The 21,413-nt window shown below is 55.1% G+C and overlaps 6 protein-coding genes across 6 annotated transcripts; 1 reads left to right on the top strand and 5 right to left on the bottom strand.

Moving 5' to 3' along the window:
- Nucleotides 1–1,829: 1,829 nt before the first annotated feature.
- On the bottom strand, nt 1,830–3,156 carry UV8b_02509 (uncharacterized protein; the record flags this gene model as incomplete). Its single annotated transcript, XM_043140007.1, has 2 exons — nt 1,830–2,927; nt 2,986–3,156. The coding sequence occupies 2 exons, from the start codon at nt 3,154–3,156 to the stop codon at nt 1,830–1,832; spliced, it is 1,269 nt and encodes a 422-aa protein (XP_042995941.1).
- Nucleotides 3,157–4,732: 1,576 nt separating this feature from the next.
- Nucleotides 4,733–6,696, bottom strand: UV8b_02508 (uncharacterized protein; the record flags this gene model as incomplete). Its single annotated transcript, XM_043140006.1, has 3 exons — nt 4,733–4,825; nt 4,923–6,112; nt 6,294–6,696. 3 exons carry the CDS (start codon nt 6,694–6,696, stop codon nt 4,733–4,735), a joined length of 1,686 nt encoding a protein of 561 aa, XP_042995940.1.
- A 981-nt stretch (nt 6,697–7,677) lies between these two features.
- Nucleotides 7,678–10,366, bottom strand: UV8b_02507 (uncharacterized protein; the record flags this gene model as incomplete). The annotated part of the gene is made up of 6 exons (XM_043140005.1): nt 7,678–7,847; nt 7,929–9,354; nt 9,447–9,610; nt 9,721–9,810; nt 9,879–10,017; nt 10,079–10,366. The coding sequence occupies 6 exons, from the start codon at nt 10,364–10,366 to the stop codon at nt 7,678–7,680; spliced, it is 2,277 nt and encodes a 758-aa protein (XP_042995939.1).
- Nucleotides 10,367–11,445: 1,079 nt separating this feature from the next.
- Nucleotides 11,446–12,420, bottom strand: UV8b_02506 (uncharacterized protein; the record flags this gene model as incomplete). Its single annotated transcript, XM_043140004.1, has 2 exons — nt 11,446–12,251; nt 12,351–12,420. The coding sequence occupies 2 exons, from the start codon at nt 12,418–12,420 to the stop codon at nt 11,446–11,448; spliced, it is 876 nt and encodes a 291-aa protein (XP_042995938.1).
- A 766-nt stretch (nt 12,421–13,186) lies between these two features.
- UV8b_02505 (uncharacterized protein) lies at nt 13,187–13,462 on the top strand (the record flags this gene model as incomplete). The annotated part of the gene is made up of 1 exon (XM_043140003.1): nt 13,187–13,462. The coding sequence occupies one exon, from the start codon at nt 13,187–13,189 to the stop codon at nt 13,460–13,462; it is 276 nt and encodes a 91-aa protein (XP_042995937.1).
- A 791-nt stretch (nt 13,463–14,253) lies between these two features.
- Nucleotides 14,254–16,034, bottom strand: UV8b_02504 (uncharacterized protein; the record flags this gene model as incomplete). The annotated part of the gene is made up of 3 exons (XM_043140002.1): nt 14,254–14,411; nt 14,487–14,922; nt 14,991–16,034. The coding sequence occupies 3 exons, from the start codon at nt 16,032–16,034 to the stop codon at nt 14,254–14,256; spliced, it is 1,638 nt and encodes a 545-aa protein (XP_042995936.1).
- Between the last annotated feature and the right edge of the window lie 5,379 nt (nt 16,035–21,413).

The following is a 21,413-nucleotide window of genomic DNA, read 5'->3' as shown; positions in this document are numbered from 1 at the left end:
CGGCTCGTCTATCCATAGGGAGATGGAGACACCCGTGCGAAAAGGCAAAACGGCCGTCCCGGCTTTGCAAATCTACGGAGACGGGGCGCTTCTGCTGCTAGAATGCAAAGCCCCTGGCACCTTTCCACGCGATACCCTTGTCAAATATCGTCACGGGAACCAGCCCGGTTCCTCGCTCCCGACAACGACGCTTGCGTCCTTTCTTTCTTTCTGCCGACCCGCGAGCCCTCATCGACTGAGTCTCTCGCCCCCCCCCCCCCCCCCCCCCCCCCCCGTCCGTCTCCGTGACAGAGACGGAAACCAGAAGCAGACTACTTGTCATCTACGTACATGACATGGCTTCTACGAAAACGCCCAGTCGTTCCGGTCATTCCCAGCCCCATTCCCATGCGCTCTTGAAACATGTTTCTCTCCAACACCCATATCGTTCATTGCTAGATTTATCCTAGGTACAGGGCCTACAGAGCCATCCAAGTTGCGCGCGATAACTTGACTGCTTGATTTGAGCCTCACAAGTCTCCCGAGACTGGTGGCGTGCTCGTGCTAGTCGGGCACCATTCGCGGTTGCAAAGGCCAAGAGACCCCGTAGGTTCAAGACAATTAAGTGCCGGCGTGGGCTGGCTTGCAGCCAAACCACAACCCGGGCAAGCAACAACCCTTTCAGACACGGAATTCGGGGTATCATTGTCATGGATGATTCTCCCTTGTCGAGGCTCTATCCTGGAATCTCGTGTTCCGGAACCGCCAGCCCTGTTCTAGCCTTCACCACGAACTTGGGCATCTGCAAACACCAGCCGCAAGCATGTAACCGGGAACTACGGCCGACTTCCGACAGGCGAATCTTGCACCTCATTCGGGAGCGCAGGTCGCAGTAATCGTAGACGCTGGCCGATGACCTTCACTTTGACCCCCCCGCACTATAATGACGCCCCTTCTCAGAGAGAGGCCCCTTTGCCAAGCAGCTTATGCGCTTCCCGGCTAAACACAAGGGTGAGGAGTCTTTTGAACGCACTCGGCAACCGTGTACTTTCTTCACACTTGGGAGTTTTGGGGGCTGTTTAGCTGATTATCGCGGCTGGTACCAAGGGTACGGTAGGCTCCGGGCGCTGAAGGATGTTGATCAAGTCAAAACTCTCAAGAGAGGGTCCTATCCGGTGGGCGCGCACGCAAGAATTCGACTTGTCAATTACTACACGCTGGCCCCAGGTCGACCGAGACCACCAAAACCCACACACGGGGGCGTGGAAGGAAGGCGAGCAGCACACACCTGGCCAATTTGCCCAAAGACCCGAGTATCTGCAAGCAGTCGAGGTGGAAGTCACAGATGCAGACTGCAGCCACCGCCGCATTGCGAGAATTGCAGGCTCTGTGCAGTCGCCGGAGTCTCTGTCAGATGGGTTCAAACAAAACCCACGGCCAGACAGCGAGCCAGGAGATCCACTTCCTCCGCAGACGCGGCCGGTGCCAGAGCGTCGCGTCGACCGGAAAGACAAGGAGAAGCTGCGCCAGTTCTGCTCCCTCCGAGCAGGATTAACGAGGCGAGCGACCGAGCCTGAGTAGAGTGGTCTTGATGGAGGGCATGGATGAAGTAGGAGCACACACACTGTGGCAAAGACATGCAGTGCAGCAGGCATTCGCTAATACAGGTCGGTGCAGTTCTCGCAGGCGGACCTCGAGGTCCTTCTTTTCATGCTGGATCGTCTCGACGCCCGTCATGACCGCTTCGTTGTCGCCGCGGTCCATGGCAAAGGAATCGCAGCTGATGGCCACTGCGCCGAGCCGAACCCATTGGCCGCAAGTTTCCCAGCCGCGCCTCCCGCTCCCGCATATCATGGCCGTGGCGGCGCACTCGGAGCTCCGGCTCCAGTTTCTGCCTGACACGAGCACACACCGACCAGCCGGTACGCCTGCGTGGGACGCTCGTGCTTTTTCGGGCCTGAATCTCGCGGCACAGCTGCCTTGACCATTGCTTCTATGACCAGTCTGTTTCCGTTGGACAGGGCCGCGTCTTGCATAGTCACCAGGTTGCTCTGCTGGTCGACAGAGACGTCTAAATCGAAGCAAAACGTCCTGAGGCGCAGAAACGTCGCGACCCCGCTCTTTTGGGATATGGCGTCGCGGTCAACTTCCCAAGACAGAACCGTTTGATCCTTATATCCTACCGATATCTCCATCGCGGGGGGAGCGGAGACGCCGTTGAGGATCGGGGATGTGTCTCCCACCAGGTTGAAGGAGAACATGTTATCCGCCATGGTGTGCCCGCTTCCAAGGTTCCATGCCAGCCATGTCCAAGACGGATATGAGTTGTTTGCGTAGCAGGACGGCGGTGTCGGCGTTTTAGAGCTCGTCGCCCAGTCGCAAATCCACCCTAGGCTAGCGGCCAGTCGATCCGTCTCGCTCACCACGCCGGTCGCTAGAAAAACGTCTGGATGGAACAGCGGCAGTCCAAGGAAATGCGCCGCCCGGAGGCCGTCCCTGCCATCGTTTTCCCCGAGCAAAGCCTGGAAGGCGTCGAGCCTCTCTTCATTGTCGGTCAAGTCGCGGCACAGGTAGGCTCTGATCAGGGCCTGGAATCGGCCGGGCTGCTTGGGGCATCCGTCGCCGGCAGGAAACACCCGGCCAAGCTTGAAATCGGGAGCAAGTCGCAAAGGCAGCGAAATGCTTTCGTGAAAGTGGAGAGCGCGGCACTGGAAATACATCTGCGAAGGAGTAAAGATGAGGCGGCGGCGAGAGAGCAGCCCTTCCTGAAAGGTCCAGGCGCGAGAGTCCCATTTGGAAGATGCGACCTCGAGATCGGGCCGCGTCAGAGTTGTCGTGTATAGTGCCGTCTTCAAATTCAAGGACAGTTGATCGCCCCGGGGGATGCTGACGCCAGGGATTCCGCCAAGGGTGTCTTGGTCAGCTGCGATGATCAGCGTCAAGGACGGCTGGGAGAATAATCTCTTTCGTCACGTCTATTTGCTTTCGCCTTTCAGCAGGCCCAACCTGAAGACAGAGGCGGTCAATCCACAGGTAGCGATAGTTTAACGCGCGCGTCAAGGCAAGTGCGTCGGCAAAGATGGACGGAAGTTTTTCTGGTAAGCGGCCTTCGGCGTCGGCAGACAATGCGGGCCGGATCCGATGGTGAATCAGATAATCCTGTTTGAGCCCAGACATAGCTCAAAGTGAGATACTCGAGGACGGAGTCGCACTCAATCGCACTGGCAGCCACGACACGCATACCGACATAGCCAATCAACCTCATCCCTGGTATGGGCTTCACCGGAGAAAAGCAGTAGGTGGTCGAATGGTTCGTCTTGCAAATATCCAACCAGCATCTCGGGATAGCCCGGCAGAGACCATGTGCGATATCAGTCTTCCTCGAATGTTGGCCGGTTCGCCTGGACGTGCTTGGTATGCCGATATCCCATCGTCTTGACTGTCATCTGCTCTCAAGAGGTAGCCCCACGGAAGGGACTTGTGCTTGGCCATGACCTCGAACACGACCGGAAGACGGTGATGGGGGGGGATAGCTTCTGGCGGCAGGAGCACATGAGAGAGCGGGACCCAAGGTCGAGGTTGGCCTTGCTTCCTGTCGAGAAGTCGGGGAAAGTCAACGGCAGCACACGTCTCACACGCCCTTGCGAGGCATTTTCGAAAGCTGTCGGTTGCAGACGTGGTGTCGCTCGTGTCGCTCGTGTCGGAGCCGGCATCATTTCCCAAGTCTCCGGCTTCCGAGCCGCCCTTGCCGTTGCCATTGCCATCTGCAACTATGCAGCAGCCGCTTACGCCGTTCCTCAGCTCGCGGTGAGTCTTCGCCAGAGCCCCAGTACTCGCAGCGGCTCGTTGCGACGGCTGTTGGTAGAACCCAGTTGCAGTGGCCGGCGATTCCGGCCGGGGCGTAGGAACAGGAGTGCTGCCTCGCGACGGTCGGCCTTTAGAGACGGAGTTGCCTTTGTCGCACCGCCGTCATTGTAGTAGTACTGCTCTCGAGAGCTTCTTCATATGGAGGGATCGAGGGTTTGCGCAATCGTTGCATCGGCCGTTCCATGGCACCTCGTGAGCCTTTTTGGGCTTCACCACGCCCCCACCAGTCATGACGTATATCCCTTTGGGCAATTTGAGTGAGAAATCGAGGCCATGGTAATTTTGGGCTGACCGCAGGATTAACCGCAGAATCTGCGGGCGTTGATCAAAACATGCCTTGATCAGGACTCGGTGCTCCGTACTCCGTACAGAATGTCTCTCGACGGCTTGTTGACGGGACAAGAAGGGGAACCAGGAGCCGGGAGCGTATTTACAAAAAAAAAAAAAAAAAAAAAAAAAAAAAAAAACCCCGGTACTTGCTACAAGGGACTGGTTTCTTCTGCCTTGGGTTCATTCGGAAGTCAAGTACGGTTTAACCACGCTTCATTTGTTTCATTGCTAAGCGTTGCCGCGCGACCAAACCCACTCGTTACGGACATGTCAGTAGCTGGCGCCTCGCAGCAGATGACCAGCCTCACGGGAACTTGAGAGGATGGATGCTGCTACTATTGCCAGCTTGGTTGATACCCGTCTCCAATACGTGTCAGATACGCCCAGCTTACGACGAATTCCCCCTCGGGTTGTGATCTCCTGGCCTTGCCTGAGGGCTTTGGCGCAGTGCCTGAACCATGCTCTGCTATCATGTACAGAGTTCCTCGGTGCACCATTATAGAGACGACGCTATTCGCAACTTTGACCCGCTCCATGATATCGAGTACTTTCTTTTTCATGCGTAAGAAAGGGTATTGTCATCATTAAGCTTTCCAGCAATTCCAAGACGTGCTTCGCCGCCGGAAACACAAGGACCACGAGCCACAATCTGCAAGAGAAAAGGGGAAAAAAAAAATAAGATTAGTAAATCAGTCAGCCTGCAGAGCACATGGTGAATGCCAAGGAGAGTTCAAAGATTTACATACCTCGCCCTGGACTACATCATCTGTGGTGGTGTAATCTCCCATGTTTTTAAAGTAAACCTCGACCGACGACAAGGGCACTCCGAAATGTGCCTCTACACTCGGGTTGACTCTGTAGTCGAACAGCGCCGTCTGAGTCACGGCACCGGCGACTCTAGCCGCTGCAAGAGCATATACTATCCTCGCACCAGTGAAGATTCTCAAATCTGACAAGATTTGGGAAGAAAGTAACGGGGCGTCGCCGCCGATCCGCTCAGCTACATAAATGATACGAAGCTTCCCTGGTGTGGTCCCGAGACAAGGATGCGCAGCGGCAGCAAATGTAGACAGGCTGTTTTTCACTGCTAAAACGCCACGCTTGGTGAGCGTGTTGGTTGAAATCGTGTGGGAAAGCTTGGCCAGGCCTCCGCCCAGTCTGCGGATGGATTCCTCGTGAACGCGCAGCAACGAAGCTGGGCTGGCGACAATGACGGTAGGGGCAATGCCGCGTGTGGCAAGAGCGAGATCGCAAGACGAGCCGGCAACTGAGTTGAAAGCCACCGAGGCATTGGAATAGAGCGCCGCGAGTGTCAGCGTCAATGCGTGAATTTCGGAAAGCGAGTCAGCGGGCAAGAAAAGATCTGCTTGGCTGAGACGTTGCTTGGCCGGCACAGCTGCAATCTGAGCCGAGATTGCGGAAACAAGATTGGCCTGCGTGAAGCGTACCATTTCCTCGACATGGCCGTTTTTGCCCTGCCAAAAGGTCACAATGTCTTGAGGAGCGCGGTCCTTATCCACGGCGGGCAGTTCCGCTGTTGCAGCATGCGGGGCATCGTTCAAGATGTCCTGCCAAGTTGTTACGTTGACGCTGCTCCCCATGCCCTCGGGGACATGGTTCCAATCCATATGACGGGAACCTTGGTCAACCACCCAAATGAGTTGGCGGAGGGAGGGATATGCCTGGACCACGGCATCGAGAGGGAAAGAGCCGCTTGCTGTCACAACAGTGTCGACGGCCGAGCGACGAAGCATGGAGATGAGCTCTGACTCTGGCACATCAAAGGGGAGGATGACGGCGGTCAAGTTGGGGTAGAAGGAGCATGCCAAGAGGGCAACGAGCAATTCGATAGAGTTGGGGAGATAGATTGCGACTCTGACGAAGCCTTGCTCCTCGACGTATCGACCGAAGACGTTGATTTGCCTGTTGATGTCGTCTAAAGCACACGTTGGCAAAAAGCTTTTAAGGTTTTTAAGTCTATTTTTTTTTTTTGCCAGAAAGATAGGAAACGAAGCAAAAAAGAACAAAACAAAACAGAACAGAACCATGTCGCTCGCCAGCGACAAGACACTTTTTCCAAAGCAAGGCCTCAACAGTTTGGGTGCGAGAACACATACCAAACTTATGCTCAATGACGTTTTCGGAGCCAAAGACAGTCAGCAGTTTTCCCGCTGCCCCAGATTCCCCTGCACCGGCAGCCTTCTGCCAGACATGTCGCAAGTCGCCATCCCGGCCCGCGGAGAACTTGGGTGCACCGGCATCCTTCACATTCAAGCCAGAGTTGAGAGGCATTCCATGCGGGGCTGAATGGGAGCGATATACGGCGCTCTCGCCTTCGTTACGAACAGCAGACGGCATGGCCTGGCTGGCAAGAATGAGGGGATGGGCATCCGGTTCGGTGGCCGACATGATGCGGTAAGTGACGAGGACGACGAGGGCGGTGGCCAGGGCGGTAGAGTAGGCGTTCCATTGCGAGAAGAGGTCCGTGATGCAAGTGTCGATTGTTTCGAGAAGACCCATGGTTGGGGCTCAGGGATGGGGGGGGGGTTTTAATCCGACCAAAGGTTTCCTCGCGGATACTGCAATGCAGTGAGTTGAAGGAGAAAACACGGAAGGCGTCAACTGGTGCGATTGATTTGCACGGCGGACGAAACGGGTTTCTGCGATGCGATGGGATCGGGTTCCCACGAGGACGGATGGCTGTAGATCTGCTGTGGTGGGGGAAGAAGGCACCAGTCTGCAGACGGCTTCGGCACTGGGCTACATACTGTGTACGAGGTGCAGGCACGGGGTACGGGAGTACCGCAGCCGCGTTGCCGCGTGGCCCGCTCAGGAACCGTTTGCACTAGAGATAGGCCCCCACAGGCAGCTGTTGAAAACGTGAAGTTGACAAGTGGCCGGAAATAGTCCCGCTTCCCCCAGCCACATCGTCAAACAAGGCCGTCATCGTCATCGTCATCTCCGATTCGCACCGCACGGTAAGAAGTACTCCGTAGAGAAGTCAAAGACCCGAATCTTGTTTCAACGTATAACCCGAAAACGTCTACCGCTCAAGTCTATATATAATTTAAATCGATGAGGTACTATATACTAGTATAGATAGGGTCACCTAGGTTTACTAGCTAGCGTAATAAATATATATATATATATAGACTTGAGCGGTAGACGTTTTCGGGTATACGTTGAACAAGATTCGGGCCTTTGACTTCTCTACGCTCAAGTCTATCATGAATCATAGTCATGGGGAAATACCCGGCTTCTCCTCGTTAAATTCGGTCGTGCAAGCATCATGGCAGATGATGGCAGATGCTAGAGTCCCTCTGCCGTATTCCGCACAGCTGGGTGTGTGTATTCCGGTTTCGAGGCTGTGGGATGCGCAGTTGATCAGCCGTCGGGCTCCCAAGGCGACCCCCCTTTCACCCGTTCGTCCCACTACCAAGTAGCATCATCAGGATCTAATCTAGCCTCCCCCCTAATCAGGGCTACACGTGAGAAGGACTCTCAGGTTGTGTACCGGCCAACGTCCGAACCAGGACTCCAACCACCGCTAAAGCCATCCTGGGCCTGGATCTCGGTTCCGTCGCCCAGACGCAGCGCAACGCTGGTATCCTTGGCACATAAGCCATATGCCTGCAGATTCTTGGGTGTCTGGGAAATGTAGTGCATGTATCCTTGTGAATCGCACACGTTAGCAACAAAAATTGCCCCGCCTCCATGCCAGTACGAAGGGGAAACGGCAAGATAGAACTTACTCTGGCATTGGTAAGGCCCGGAACATGCTTGGTAGCCCGGTCCGCTAAAGAATGCCCACGACGCAGAGCCATAGTAGAGAATGTCGGAGCCGCCTTGGATGTAGTTGGCGAAACCCATCCGGCAGCGCTTGTCACCGCCATTGCACCAAGAAAAGTCGGGGTCTCCCCAGCCCTCGACGTCGGCTTTCCATGGCGCGGGTACAACCTGACGCGCATTGTCGCCTTGCTCATAGTTGGTCTCGCTCTGCAACAGAGTCACGACGACGTTGCTGGCCGAGCGGAGGTTGAGTTGGTAGAGCCACCAGTGTTCGCTGCCCAGAGCGTGCAACCAGGTGCCCTTTGTGGATTCAACGAGGGCACCCCCCTTTCCTGCGATGCTGGAACCCCCGTCAAAGTCCTCGGTGATGTGGTCGGCCACCCAGTTCCAGACGTTCTCGACGTAAGCAGACGAGTCCTTGGCAAAGTGAAGACCGAGGAAAGCTCCCATGCACTCGTTGCTGGCATCCGTGCAAGAGCCGGTCAGATCCGGGGCACCGCGTGTTCCTCCGACAGTGATGAGAGAGTTCCACAGCGCCACATCTCCGGGTTTGGAGCCGGCAGCTTGAAACTGCACAATGATGGCTCCGGGGAGGACCTGGGCAACAGTGAAGCGCATGTCCTGGATCTGCGCGGTACCGACATCTCCTGCTTTACCAACCTGGACCACCGGCTTTGGATTGGAAGAGTCTTTGAAGAACTGGCCCGCGCCGGAGATGGTGGACCAGGCCTCGCCGACGATGCGCGATCCGATGGGGATCAATAGAGTGGATTCGACGCGGTAGTCGCCAAAGGGGAAATACGCAATTTTGTTGTGCTGGGCTGCAAACTGGAGAACGTCGTTCAGCGCAGCCGCCTCGTCAACAGTACCGTCGCCCTTGATCGTGTGTCCACCATTCTGCATGGGATCTTTGACGTTGATGAAGTCGGTGATGGGGTTCCCGGCAAAGTTGGGAGCGGCAAACACCGGGATGCGACCGCCCGGAGCAGCAGCAGCTGGTCGAGTGGCTGAGGATTGGGTGGCGCCGTAGATGGGATGGCGGCCAACAGTGTTGCCAAAGGAGAAGTTGTTGACGTGGCTAGCAGCACCGAGAGCCGTACCACTGGGCAGCTGGACAATGTCGGAGTTGGTGTCCTTTGTCAGATTGTCGATGACGATGGAAGGGTAGACGGAAGAGTCAAACGTGACGCCCGAGTTGATGGAGCGGGCATCAATGATGGCGACAAAGGGGCTGCCCCCGGTGTTTTTCACGGCGGTTCCGACTGTGTCAAAGGTTGGGGCAAGGAGGCTGATGGTGTTTCCTCCGGAGATGAGCATGCCGACGGTGTTTTGGTAAAAATAGATGCTCTTGTAGAGGGCCTGCTGGTGCCCATTGTGCCAGATGCCGTTCTAAGAGACGTGTGAGTCGGGAACTGTTCAATGGAAGAATAGCAGTGGTAAAAAAATTTCATAATAATGATAATAAGACAATGCATATATACCTGTCCCTTTTCGATGCGAACGTCGGCAAGACCAAGAGTTGATCCTCGTCCGAGCTCGATACCCGTGTGGCCTTGGCCGTTGCGAGAAGACGGCATTCTGATCATGATGTTTTGAAGCTGGGCGACTTGGGCGACGCCCCAGTACAAGGCGGTGAAGTTGTGGCCTGCGAATGGTTCAAGTCAACCTTTCTGCGACTTTTCGCTTTCTTCCTCTTCTTCTTCTCCCTTTTTAATTTATTTATTAATTTATTTATTTTGTTTTGCGTCATCCTACCTCCGCTGATGGCCGTAGTGTCGAGAACTAGATTCTTCAGGCCGACGGCAAAAGAGATCTCGCCAGACACTCCTGTCGCCGGATCTTGGCCTGTAGCGAAAGCGAGAGCTTCATTAGCCTTGAGTCTTTTTTGTTGCGTCGACAAGTCGGCTACCCACCGTTGATAAGAGTGTTGCCGCTGAAATCCCTAGCTGCTTCGAGGACGGGAGGGTTCGAAGCATCTCCCATGAGAATGGTATCGGTGCGCAAGTTGATGGTTTTGCTGAGGGTATATGTTCCAGAGGGGATATAGACAACCTATGACGGCGAGGATTCAATATAAGACGCAAGCCAAGGATTCAAGCATGGTTCGACATACTCGTGGCTGAGAAGCCAGCCATTTCTTCTCCCGGGGACCATTCACAGCTGAATCGATGGCATCCTGGATGTCAGCTCCGTGGCCGGGCTTGACAGCCTTGAAAACAGCATACTCTCCCGCCTTGTCCGCATGGGGAGCGTATCCTCTCGGCGCGCCAGTGTGGTCCATGTCTGCGTACCAGAAGCCACCGGCTCGAGCCCCAATGGTGCTGCCCTCCCGAGTAGGCGATGCTGATGACGCCGTGGCCGTGGCCAAGCCGGCGACGACACCCACGAGTGACCTCCGCATCGGGTCTCTGCAGAAAAGTGAGAAACGAGTGTGGGAAATCGTGCCAAAACGCGCGCAAAAACGAGCGTGCAAAAAAACGAAAGACGAGCGAGCGTGCACAGGAGGGAAACGAAAGCTGGTCGACTCTACGAACAAGATAAATAGGGGCAAGTCAAGAACGTCCCCGACAAGGAAAACAACATACTTGGCACCCTGCAGAATTTCGTCTCTCCTTAGCTTCTTACGAGAATTCCAATCCACAGGTGAGTCTGTAGTGCCACGGGTGCCGACCAGGAACAGCTAAGCCCTTTAGAGAAAGCGCCCGCAGTTGCGGTATGGGCTTGCATGGGTTGACAGACAGAAACAACATTCGGAACAGAGTTAGTTGCCGCGAGAGGAGACTAGCTGAGCTGGGCCATACGGAGCCGCGGAGTGGCATCGGTGGATAGATGGGTAGGCAGGTTGGTGGAACGTGGCCGCTTGGCTTTCAGTATAAACATGGTGTTGTTTTTCCCTCTCTTCCCTTCTTTTTTTCGGCATAGTGGGATGGTATGCTCGGCAGTGCTCGGTAGCTTGCAAGTTAAGTAGTGGACGGACGTAGGGCGTGCATCCGTTCATCCGGGTTTGGAGCAAGGTTGTTGGATTGAAGGTGTTTAGATGAGTAGAGTCGAGCAGCCGTTCAAACTTGAGGCCATCTGCAGGAGGAATGGAGGACATGGGCAGGACAAGCTAAAAGGTTCCGTTCCAGGTACGTACCTAGGTATCCATTGACAAGGGGCTAGCTCCGCCGGACCTTTGGAGTACTTCATGTGTCTTAGTCATGAAGGAGCAGGCAGGTCTCAGGCGGGCCCCACAGAGACCCACCTGTCATGTAAGCGTCAGCAAGTTAAGCTCTTCTCGACTAGTAGGCACTTGGCACTGGCAGCTAGCACCAGACTGGCACTTGTGTGGATGCCTCGTTCAATCTCTTGCGCGATAAAGTACCTAGGTACCTTGCTCATGACGAGGTCTTCACCACCAACTTCCATCTACTTCCATCTACAAAGTTCCCCCCGCTTCCTTTCCAGTTTGACCGTCCCAGGAACCCTTTGAAGCAGCAGCTACTTTCCGGCTTCAATCGTGTATCCGCCGTCAACCACCACCGTAGATCCGTTCACGTACTGATTGCAGGTGGCAAACAAGACGGCCGATGCCATGTCCTCGTCTTTGCCGGGCCGCCGAGCCGGCACCTTGCCTTCAAACTGCTCCTTGGGCAACTGGCTCTTTTGCTTGTCGTCGCTCGCACCGGTCGTCATCTCGCTCGGAAACACGCCCGGAGCAATGGCGTTGACGCGGATCTTCAAGCCCGCCGCGGCGATTTCCGACGCCGGCATACGGGTCAGATGGCCGGCGGCGGCCTTGGACGCGTTGTAGCTGAAGTGGTGCTGCGCCGACTTGATCAGCCCGGACACGGACGTGATGTTGACGACGGTGCCCGACCATCCGGCATGTTGCTCCGACGAGGCCTGCAGCAGAGGCAGGAAGGCCGCCGTGGTGAAGTAGGCGCCCGCGACGTTGGTGCGGTACAGGTCCAGCCACGACTCAAACGTGGAGCCGTCAAAGAGCGACGTCTGCAGCTCCTTGGCCGACTTGGCCTCGGCCGTCGACTGCGTCTCGCCAGAGATTCCCGCGTTGTTGACCAGGACGCAGAGGCATTTCTCGCGGGACGCGATTTCCTTGACGAGCGACCGGATGCTCTCCTTGGAGGTGATGTCTGCCTGGAGGGGAACGACCTTGTCGGTGTTGCCACCAAAGTGCACGGCCGTGACCCTGTCGAGCTTCTCCCGCGTCCGGCCCGTGATGTAGACTTTTGCGCCGTTGGCGGCCAGAGCTTGCGTGGCCATGAGACCTATTCCAGATCCGCCACCTGATGAAAATCGCGGTTAGTGGATGCTGCGCGGGCCAGTCATACCTTTTGTCCAAGGAAGAGAGAGGTGTGGCGTGTCGAGGAAATCTGTAGACGAACCAGTGACCAGGGCAACTTTGCCTTGGAGGTTAAACAAAGAGTCTCGGCTCAGGGCTTCGGTGCTAGACATTCTGGCTGGTGGATTCTGAAAGATTCCTATAGTACGATGCGATTGTTTCAAGGGTCCGCTGCTAATGTATCGAGTCGAGAGCCTGGTTGCGGCTCGCAGCATGACTTGTTGTAGTTTGCCTCGACTCTTTATGCTACAGTCTTCCGAGTTGGCATCGTTTTAATACGACCCAGAACTCGGAACCCGGCCGACGGGGGACCAAGCTGCGGGCAAGGCGACACGCAGCTGTCAGGATGGCGTCAGGCAAGAAGAGCTGTGCTGGTATCGCTTGCATTGGCCAAGATTTTCGTTTTGCTGATGGGGGTCACCATGATGTCACGATTGGCCCCCCCTCGGAAACACAAACGCACAAATGCATCATGTGCTTTTGAATGAAAATTCAAGGGCCGAGAAGCTCGACACGACGTCAACGTTGTATCATGGTCATAGCAGCGTAATAATATGGCGCTGCTATTTCGGCAGAGACTTGTGTTTGGAGGTTCTCATTCGCCTATACTCGGTACAGCAGATCGAGACCGAGACACGCCCTCCTTCCATCCCGCTGGATACATGTGGAAAATGGATGCTCTGTCGGCATATTATTACTTAGCCCATCCAGTCGCTGATTAGCAACGCTCTCCAATCAGCTGTTCTTCGTTGCATCTCGACCAGATCGCCAACAGCAGCATGCTACCTTCCGGCAACGCAGCCACAGTCACCGCCAACAATCACCTCACCCGACCCAACCGACCTCAGTTACCGCCCAGGTGAAGAGCCATGCCTCCGCATGTGCATGGACATTGTGCGTAACGGAGACGTTTACGAAGAAAACGGCGATAAATCTGACCTGCTTATATCCATTCTCCACCCCGCGGCCATCTACGGTCCGCCGTCAGCCTCTCTCCGGCGGCGGAACAAGACACAAGACGACAACAACACAGTCGTCTCGCGGCATTTCGCTCAGGTGCGCAATGCCTGGGACGATGGCTGCCGCCTCGGTCAAGATGAGGAGGTGAAGGCGCCGGCTCCTCCGTCGGGCCATAATCGTGACAACCAAGTCTGAACCGCCCCAGGCCCGACGGCTCTCCGACTCCCCCCGGCAACTGCATGCAGCTGCGTTAATCGCCGTTGCCGAGACAACCAATCGGAGCTGAAGTGCCCCACCCCGGTGCACCGGGCCGGCCGGGTGGAAGACTGAAATCGCCTCCGGCGCTCGGGATAGTATCGCACTGACTCCTTAGCGTGGCTCGTGGGCAGGAGCATGGAAATTTGGCGCCAGATACGTGCCGTCCTGCGCAAAATGCCCAGAATCCCGAATCCCAGCCTCATGATTATCAGTTCCGCGACCGCGCAGCTACCGGGTGAAAACGAAGCAAGGCCAGTCATGGAATCCAGGAACGTGGGGAGAGGGAGGGAGCATTGCCGGCGCTTGTCAGCAAGGAGTAAAAGCTCATTCAGCAAGTTCGGTGTGGAGACGAGACGCAGCACATGAACGGACTCCCATCTCTGTTTCTCCGTATTCTTCCTTTATCAACCTAGCTGTTACCCACATGCTCAAGTCAACGAGTGGTCGACAAGTCATGTGTCCCGTCTGTCAACATGAGCCACATCCAAGAATTGCAAGCTCGCAAATGGCCGGGGGAAAGGAATCACCGATGAAAATTCAAAAAAAACCAGTCACTGACCAAACAAAAGGATACTGCCGCTGCTTTTGGTACGCCAGTCCAGTAATTGCGAGACACAGCGTCGCCCCCGGAGAAGTTCAAAACGTATTTCAACACGCCCATCTTCATGCCCGTCCCAAAGAATCAAACAAACAACGCCCCTTGGCGCTACACCCCTTACAGCCGGCATCTACAACGGCGTCAGCCGCACATATGCACATCTCGGCGCCCTCAGCGCCCTCGGCCGAGACTGCATGCTATTCAAGCCCTCAGGAACAGCCTCCAGCCTGAAACGCAGAATCAACATGGTCAACATGACTCGCAGCTCTTGCATAGCAAACGCCTTCCCTATTTCATCCCTCGTTATTAGTTGCGGCCGGCTACGCGTTTCTCAACTGACAAGACGGACACACACACACATACCGAAACACGCCCGTGGCCCAGCGCTGAAGCCCAGCTTTGGCAAGGCCGCCGGGTTGAAATTTCCCGCCTGGTCGAGCCATCTGTCGGGCCAGAACTCGTCCAGCGCCGCACCGCCGTGGGCGTCCTTTGCCGCCCCGGGCCACCCAGCCGACTGGGATCTGCACATGAGTTGCGCGCCCTTGGGGATGGGGAGGCCTGATAGCTGTGTGTCGACCGTGGCGACTCGCACGATGCGCGGCACCACGTTGGCTAGTCGGATGCATTCCTCCAGCAGGGCGTCCAGGTAGGGCACATTGGACCGCAGGATTTCCTCCACGCTGGGGTTTCTGCTCGGCAAGGCGCCGCGGAGGGCGTCGCGGAGCTTTGCCTGCTCCTCGGGCCAGTTTGTGAGGAACTTTACGGACCAGGAGAGCGTTGTTGCGGTAGATTCGTGGCCCTGGTGTGAGCGGAATTAGCACAGGCGCTGATTTCTCAGAGCTCCGGAGACGCGAGGGATCCATTTACTGTAATGACAAACATGAGCAGCTCGTCGTGTATTTCCTCGTGTGTCTGTGGCACCAAGTGTGCGGTTTCTTTCTGCCCGTTAGCCAACATCTGCTGTCGCTGTCGCTGGAACATGACGTCTAAAGCGCAAACATGCTCGTTTCTCTCGGAGCCTGCCTCGGAGGAACGGGAAGTGCCATCTCTGGCAGCCTCTATCAGCTGGTTGATGGCCTCCTCTTTAATGGCCCAGTGTTTCCGATACATCGGCATCTGCCTGAGGAGCCAATGATGCCACCGGGGCACCGGCGACGACAAAGTCTTCTCCAGCGTCATGTTGAAGTAGTCGATAGCTCGGTACACGTCCAGTCTCGATACGGCAGGGATCTCAGCTGGCTCGTCCTTGGCTTCAGGCTGTCTAGTCTCGCCGGCGGCTCTCTCGATCCCCCGCGTCTCGTTCAGGACGCCCTTCAGCTCCGACCCTAGGAAGCAAGACCAAATCACATCCAGCGTGGCCAGCTCGAAGTCGGCCATGACGGGAAACGGTCGTCCGTCGGCAATTACCGCCTTGGTCTTGAGCAGGTGCATCAGCTCCAGCGAGGTATGGTACATCCTTCGCGCCACCACCCGGCGCAAGAAGTCGCCGCTCATGGCATCCTTCCAGAGGCGTCTCTGCGCGCGCCACTCGGGCGTCGTGAGTTTCAGAATGCTCGACGTCGGCACAAAGGGCCTGAAGGCGGTGATGGTCGAGGGCGCTCGGTCGAATTCTCCGCCGCGGGAGCACACAATGCTTTCAACTTGCTGGATGTCCTCGACAAAGATCAACGGGCGGCAAAACGGCCAAAAGAAGAGCTGGACAATGGGCGAGTTGAGCTTGCGGCATTGCTCGAGGGCAAACTGGTCCGAGTCGTTTCCCTCCTTGACGAACTGGATGAGATCGGGGATATCTCCTAGGAGACGTCGGGCGGACCGCCTGTTGTAGGGAATGCCTTTGTAGGGCCAAGGATAGGCAAGACGGTAGAGATAGGCCGCGAGGATAGCCAGGCCGATGAGGAAATATCCAGACATGGTGACGGGGGGTTCTTGTGGCAGGGGTACGCTATTTCTTCCTGCACCACGGACGAACATGGGACATGGAAACCCTTTTATGAATGGACATGGAAGTAAAGGCACGTTCGAAGACGGCCGCGGGCACGTCAAGCAAAATCCTTTCATGTCCTGAATCGCCCGACTACAGCAGTCTTGTCGAGAATTCTTTGCTGACGACTCCAGTCAACCGGGCTAAGCCAACCACCAACAGGAGCAAAAGTCATGACATTCATCTAAACTATAATTGTGGACGTTGTACCGCTCGAAACGTCTATAACCACGGATCCGTGACCCGTAAACAGACCCAAGACCTCATGTTGCTCAAGTAGCAAGCCCTTGACGAACTGGGATGCAGCGACCTCGAGGTGGCAATGAATGCGCACCGCATGCCATTGTCTCGCGTTGGGTGGCGGCATGGCGTTCGTTTCTTTGGATGGGTGGAGCGCAACTTTGTTGGCCGCAAGAAAGCTGGTACGCCAAACCTGATCCATTGGAGCAGGGGCGTCGAGGTCGGGTCCCTGGGTCGTTAATGTCCATGTTGGCCGAAAGGGCTAGGACTTCGCCGTGGATGCTGCGCAATGCTTTCGACGTCTCAACCAACATTATGTGGGAGCACCAGCACCGCTGGGATAGCAGGACGATCTGGGCCGTCTCAACATGAGAGACGAATCGATTGACTTGCCTTGCTCCATGCTGCCATTTCTTTGTATTGTACTCTGTCAACCCGGTTACCACAGAGTCATGCAAAGCTGTCATGTATGCCAGCCATCCAGTAACAGGATCACGGATGACGCACATTTTCCAAGGCTTACTTGGAATTAGACAACTTCATCTTCGAAAATGTATGATGAAATGTCCTACTGATCAAAAACTCCTGGTTGCTTCTAAGAAACGTTGCCAGCTGTATACTCCACGTCAGTGCCTCGATTCTTTCCAAGCACCGCTACAAAGCCAGACGGGACGGCGCAACCAAAGGATTCTTGACGCTGTCCAACGCATCCGACTTACAGTTCCTATTCGAAGACGGCAAAACATCACTCCAGGCTTGGAAGCTCCTCGTCCTCTTCCGAAACAATAAACCGCCAGCCAAAGTCATGCTGAATTTTCCCCTGCCGAATGGCCATTAGATGGGCCTTGCAGCTTCAAGCACACACGGCCAGCATCTTCTGGACCGTCGTGTATAAACTTCCGTCTCTCAATCAGCATCCGACATGACTCGCGGACCTCGCGGCAGTTGACCCAAGTGCATGCGACGACTGATGGATCGGATATGAAGCCGACCGGCCGCAGTACCGACAGCTACGAAACCCGAGAAGTCCAGTAAACTCGGCTTATTTGGCACATCTCTTTCCAGCCTTCCCGCCAAAGTTTTGAGCGATGCAAACCGCGCGCTGTCACTGGTGGTGCTCTCCAAGATGCACTAGGGAGTCTGGGACCACGACGATCACACCACCCATGCCCGTCATCCTTGACACCAATGACCCCATGTGGTGCTGAGCTCGTCAATTTCCTCACAATTGACACTGTCCAGGTGCAATGCAATTCGATGCCGTACCACCATTCGGCCCTAGGAGCTTCTCATTCCAGCGGATTACTGGCGCATCATTGCTTCCTAGTTTGGCGTGGCCATAGGCCATTTGGAGTTGTGCGGTCAAACTCGTCAAGAATAACGGCCTTGAGGGCTTTGTAGCCATAAAATCTCGCTTTTTCCGGTGCGCTGAGACCCAGCTGGCCCTTGGAGCCGTACAGCTGAGGACAAAAATATAGAGCTGCGGCGGGTGGCTGCGGCGGGTGAATGCGGCGGCAGCGACGACATCCCTGCATGTTTGCAGAAAACAGCTCGATGGGCACGATGGGGAGCGATTAAACGACTGCAAGAGTGCTGGATTTTTGTTGTGTTGCGACCGTGGCGGAAGGTGGCTATCGAGTCATCATCACCTGGCCCGTGGAACGCCTCGATGTCCGAGCAGAAAAGTCTTGGCGGTAGCTATTTGCTGCGCTTGGATACGAGCAAAAATCGAAGTAGGGAACCTTTGATTGACTCGATGATCCTGGTTCTGGAGATTCCTGTCTTCGCCGCCGAGGTTGACCGTTGGGCACAAAGCTGACAGACTGTTTGTTAAGCCGGCAAAACTGCCCATGCTTCCGTCCATATGCTCCGCTCCTCCTACTCGTACGGAGTGCTTTGCATGCGTTGCGTTGCGTTGCGTTGCGTTGCGTTGCGTTGCGCTGTTTTTTTAGTTGGGGCCCGAGTTCCCTCGGTCGCATCCCCATCTGGGCGCTTGGAGGCGAATGACAAGAGGTGGCAGGGATTTCTCGTCAGTTGCTGACAAGGTTGTACTTGTCCGCCACCCTGCATGTTCTGGCAAGAGGACTGACTCCTGGATGACAATCCGCACCTCTTCGGTCTGATCAGGAAAAGCGGAAGCGGAAGCTTCTGGGTTTTCCCCAAAAGGCCCTCGATAAGATTGGTCTAGAGCTTTAATTCCGTTCGGTTATTGGTCGAGAAAATTCGCGTTAAAAAAGCCGGTAAAATGTATGTACATAGGCAAGTCTCTAATTAGTTCCATATTCCATCACGTGACGTCGGGCAAAAGAACCACCCTGCAAAAGACGCTTGGGCTAATCTAAGGCATCTAAGGCCATGCCTGCACCGCCAACCCCTTCCCTCTGCTTTCTTGCAAGGGAAAGTCATCAATGTCAGCTTCCTCATGCTCAGTGTATCACAACATTTGGCCCGCCATCTTCATCAGAGCACCACGCTTACACGTTGAATGCGTGCTTTGCCGATGTCTACTTGCAAGGCTACTCGAAACCACACGAAAATGAGAGAGCAAAGAAGAAGAAGAAAATCTCGAGGCCGGGACAGAAATCCAGCTCGATAGTGATTGGCCATTCAGATTATTTCACACAAACACATGGTTGCGTGTCCGTAGTTGACGCAATTCCCATGAGATCGCTGCCCAGATGCCCAAGCCTCGCAGCAAGAGTCTTCAGCCCGCCAGCCGCTCAGAAGTTTTCCGTCAACCATGTCCGCCACCATGTCCGCGATTCTTCGGTGCCCATGTCTCTGAATCTGGACGTCTCGCGTCGCTTCGCATTCACGCAGTGTTGCAGAAGAATGCGATTCTCCGTCATGATTTCAGGGGGCTTTAATCTCTACTCCAGCTCATCCAAAGCTTCGGTCAATGTCTCGATAAAGTAGACCAAAAATCTTCCGAGGCTTTTTTGCCGGAGCTTCAGCTCCTTGCTCAAGGCCACTGTTGGGCAACAGGAGTTCCTTCCTTTTACAACCCAGCAACCCAGCGCTCAAGAGGGCCGGGAGAACAAGGTTCATGTTCGTCGTGGTTTAATCCTCCGGACCGGACCGGACCGGACCGCGACCATTTCCGGCGCCCCATGTCACGGTTTGCCCGGAACTCTCTCGTACGACAAGTCGTGCAGCTATTTCCCGCACCCCAGTCAGGAAATGTCCTTCTAGCTCCGGTCGGTTGGAGGATACACCGGTATGCGGCTCTGCTCGCGCTGCAACAGGCTTGGGCAGTATGGTAGCAGCCAAACCCTGACGGCAAACAGCTGACAGCTGTTTCAACGTATCTTGTAAAAACTAACTCGTCCACGGCTTCGAGGCACGTCTTGGCCCGAGGCTCAATTTGTACTGGCTTGTCGACCTCTGTACGAAAAGTTTCGGTTCTGACACCTGACTCTGCAGCATGGGTCTCGCAGGCCAGCGATGGATTCTCGATCAGAACCAACGCTGTGAAGCTCCAGACGTCACTCATCATTCCCGTGAGACTTGAGACTCAGCTCCGAAGGTCCGGGAGAATTTTTAGCTGGAGTTTCCAAACTGCTTTCTCCGGGACGTCGATCAAGGCACGTCGAGGGCATCGATGCTCATTTGGCTTCGCCCTCTCAGGCGTATGACGTCCGATATGACTCGTGAGAGTCGGCGGTGCAGCTGAGCGACACCAGACTCGGGCTCGGTTTGAATTGGCCCTTGGCCGTGGAACGGGCAATGTCGGTCGAAACAATGCGAGCCCGCAGAAAGGCTGATAAATCTTGCCACTGCAATCGAGTAAATCTGACTTGAGAATTCATGACGAGGACTTCATCCAGGATGATATGTCCATCAGCAGTGGAGACGGGTCCTTGCCTGGCCTGCTTGTCAACTCCGCCGTTGCATATTTGTCTTGACAGCATGCTCGAACGGTAGGGTGTGTGGATGAGTCAGAGGTGAGAACGGTGCTTATTGGCGAAAGGAAATCTCGGCAAATTTGAGCGGAGAAAAAGTCAGATGATGATGGCTTGCGCAATGGTGCGAGAGTGCAACCGCACAACTCCGTATGACACGGATAACCTGGTTCGCACAACACCACCCGACTCTGCTTACCTTGCCGCATAGGTCGGTCAGGTGCCTTCTAGTTGTTACATCGTTGTTTCGCCCCGGTGGTCGAATGAATGACATATTTTATCCGTGCCATGTCGTGCATGTCTGTGATACCTACTCCTAACAATGTGATGGCTTATCGGACTGCGGCTGAAGTGAGCACCGCGGTAGTCGCAGTACCGGTCAAGTCATCTGCTACAATCTCAATGACCCGTCTGAGCCTTATAAGTGACGGGTAGTCACTCAAGAGGAACACTTGAAGTATGTCTACGGGAACGGCGTACGGCGTACAGCGTGAGGAAAATGGTACATCTACCCATGGGTACCCGCTGATGGATTAAACGTGGATCCTTCGCGTGTTTTCCACGGGTACGGAGTAGTCAGATTCTAGAACGGCACGGTTATCCGTATCCCAGGGACATATTGCACAACTGTGCTCTGTTGGGAACTTGGGCATCTTAGACTTGTGACACATACCACGTTCGAACCGCTCAAGAACGACCTCTTCGCAAATTAAACCAAATCATGGCTCTAGCATTTCGATTCTCTGGATCCTTTCATAAGCTCGCACTCATCTCTACGGCTAAATCTAATATATATAATAATCCCAAACTAAGGGCTGGGAGAGCCAGTGTGTACTTGGGTATAGCGTGGGTGCGCACCCAATGCAAGGTAGCAGCTGATATTTTGATTAGAGCAGATGATGATGCAGAAGGCAAGTAGTAGTAGGAAAGTGAGGCTGATGATTGTGCCCCTTTGTGTGGGTGGTTGCATCACTCGTGGTGGAGCAGTATGCTGAAAACAGCGACTTGCATAGTGGGGCATATATGCCAGTTAGCCAATTGGCGGTGATTCCGACACGAACCACCGAGTTCCTGCTTTCTCTTCAGCTTATTCCTTTTATATGGGCTACAGAAAGTGACAGGGGGCCGCGAGTAGTGAAAATAATTTCAACAAGGACGCTTCTTTGG

Source organism: Ustilaginoidea virens, chromosome 2 (genome assembly GCF_000687475.1).
Source record: "Ustilaginoidea virens chromosome 2, complete sequence".
NCBI lineage: Eukaryota > Fungi > Ascomycota > Sordariomycetes > Hypocreales > Clavicipitaceae > Ustilaginoidea > Ustilaginoidea virens.
The sequence above is the reverse complement of the archived record's forward strand: the minus strand, read 5'-3'. Positions and strand labels throughout refer to the sequence as shown.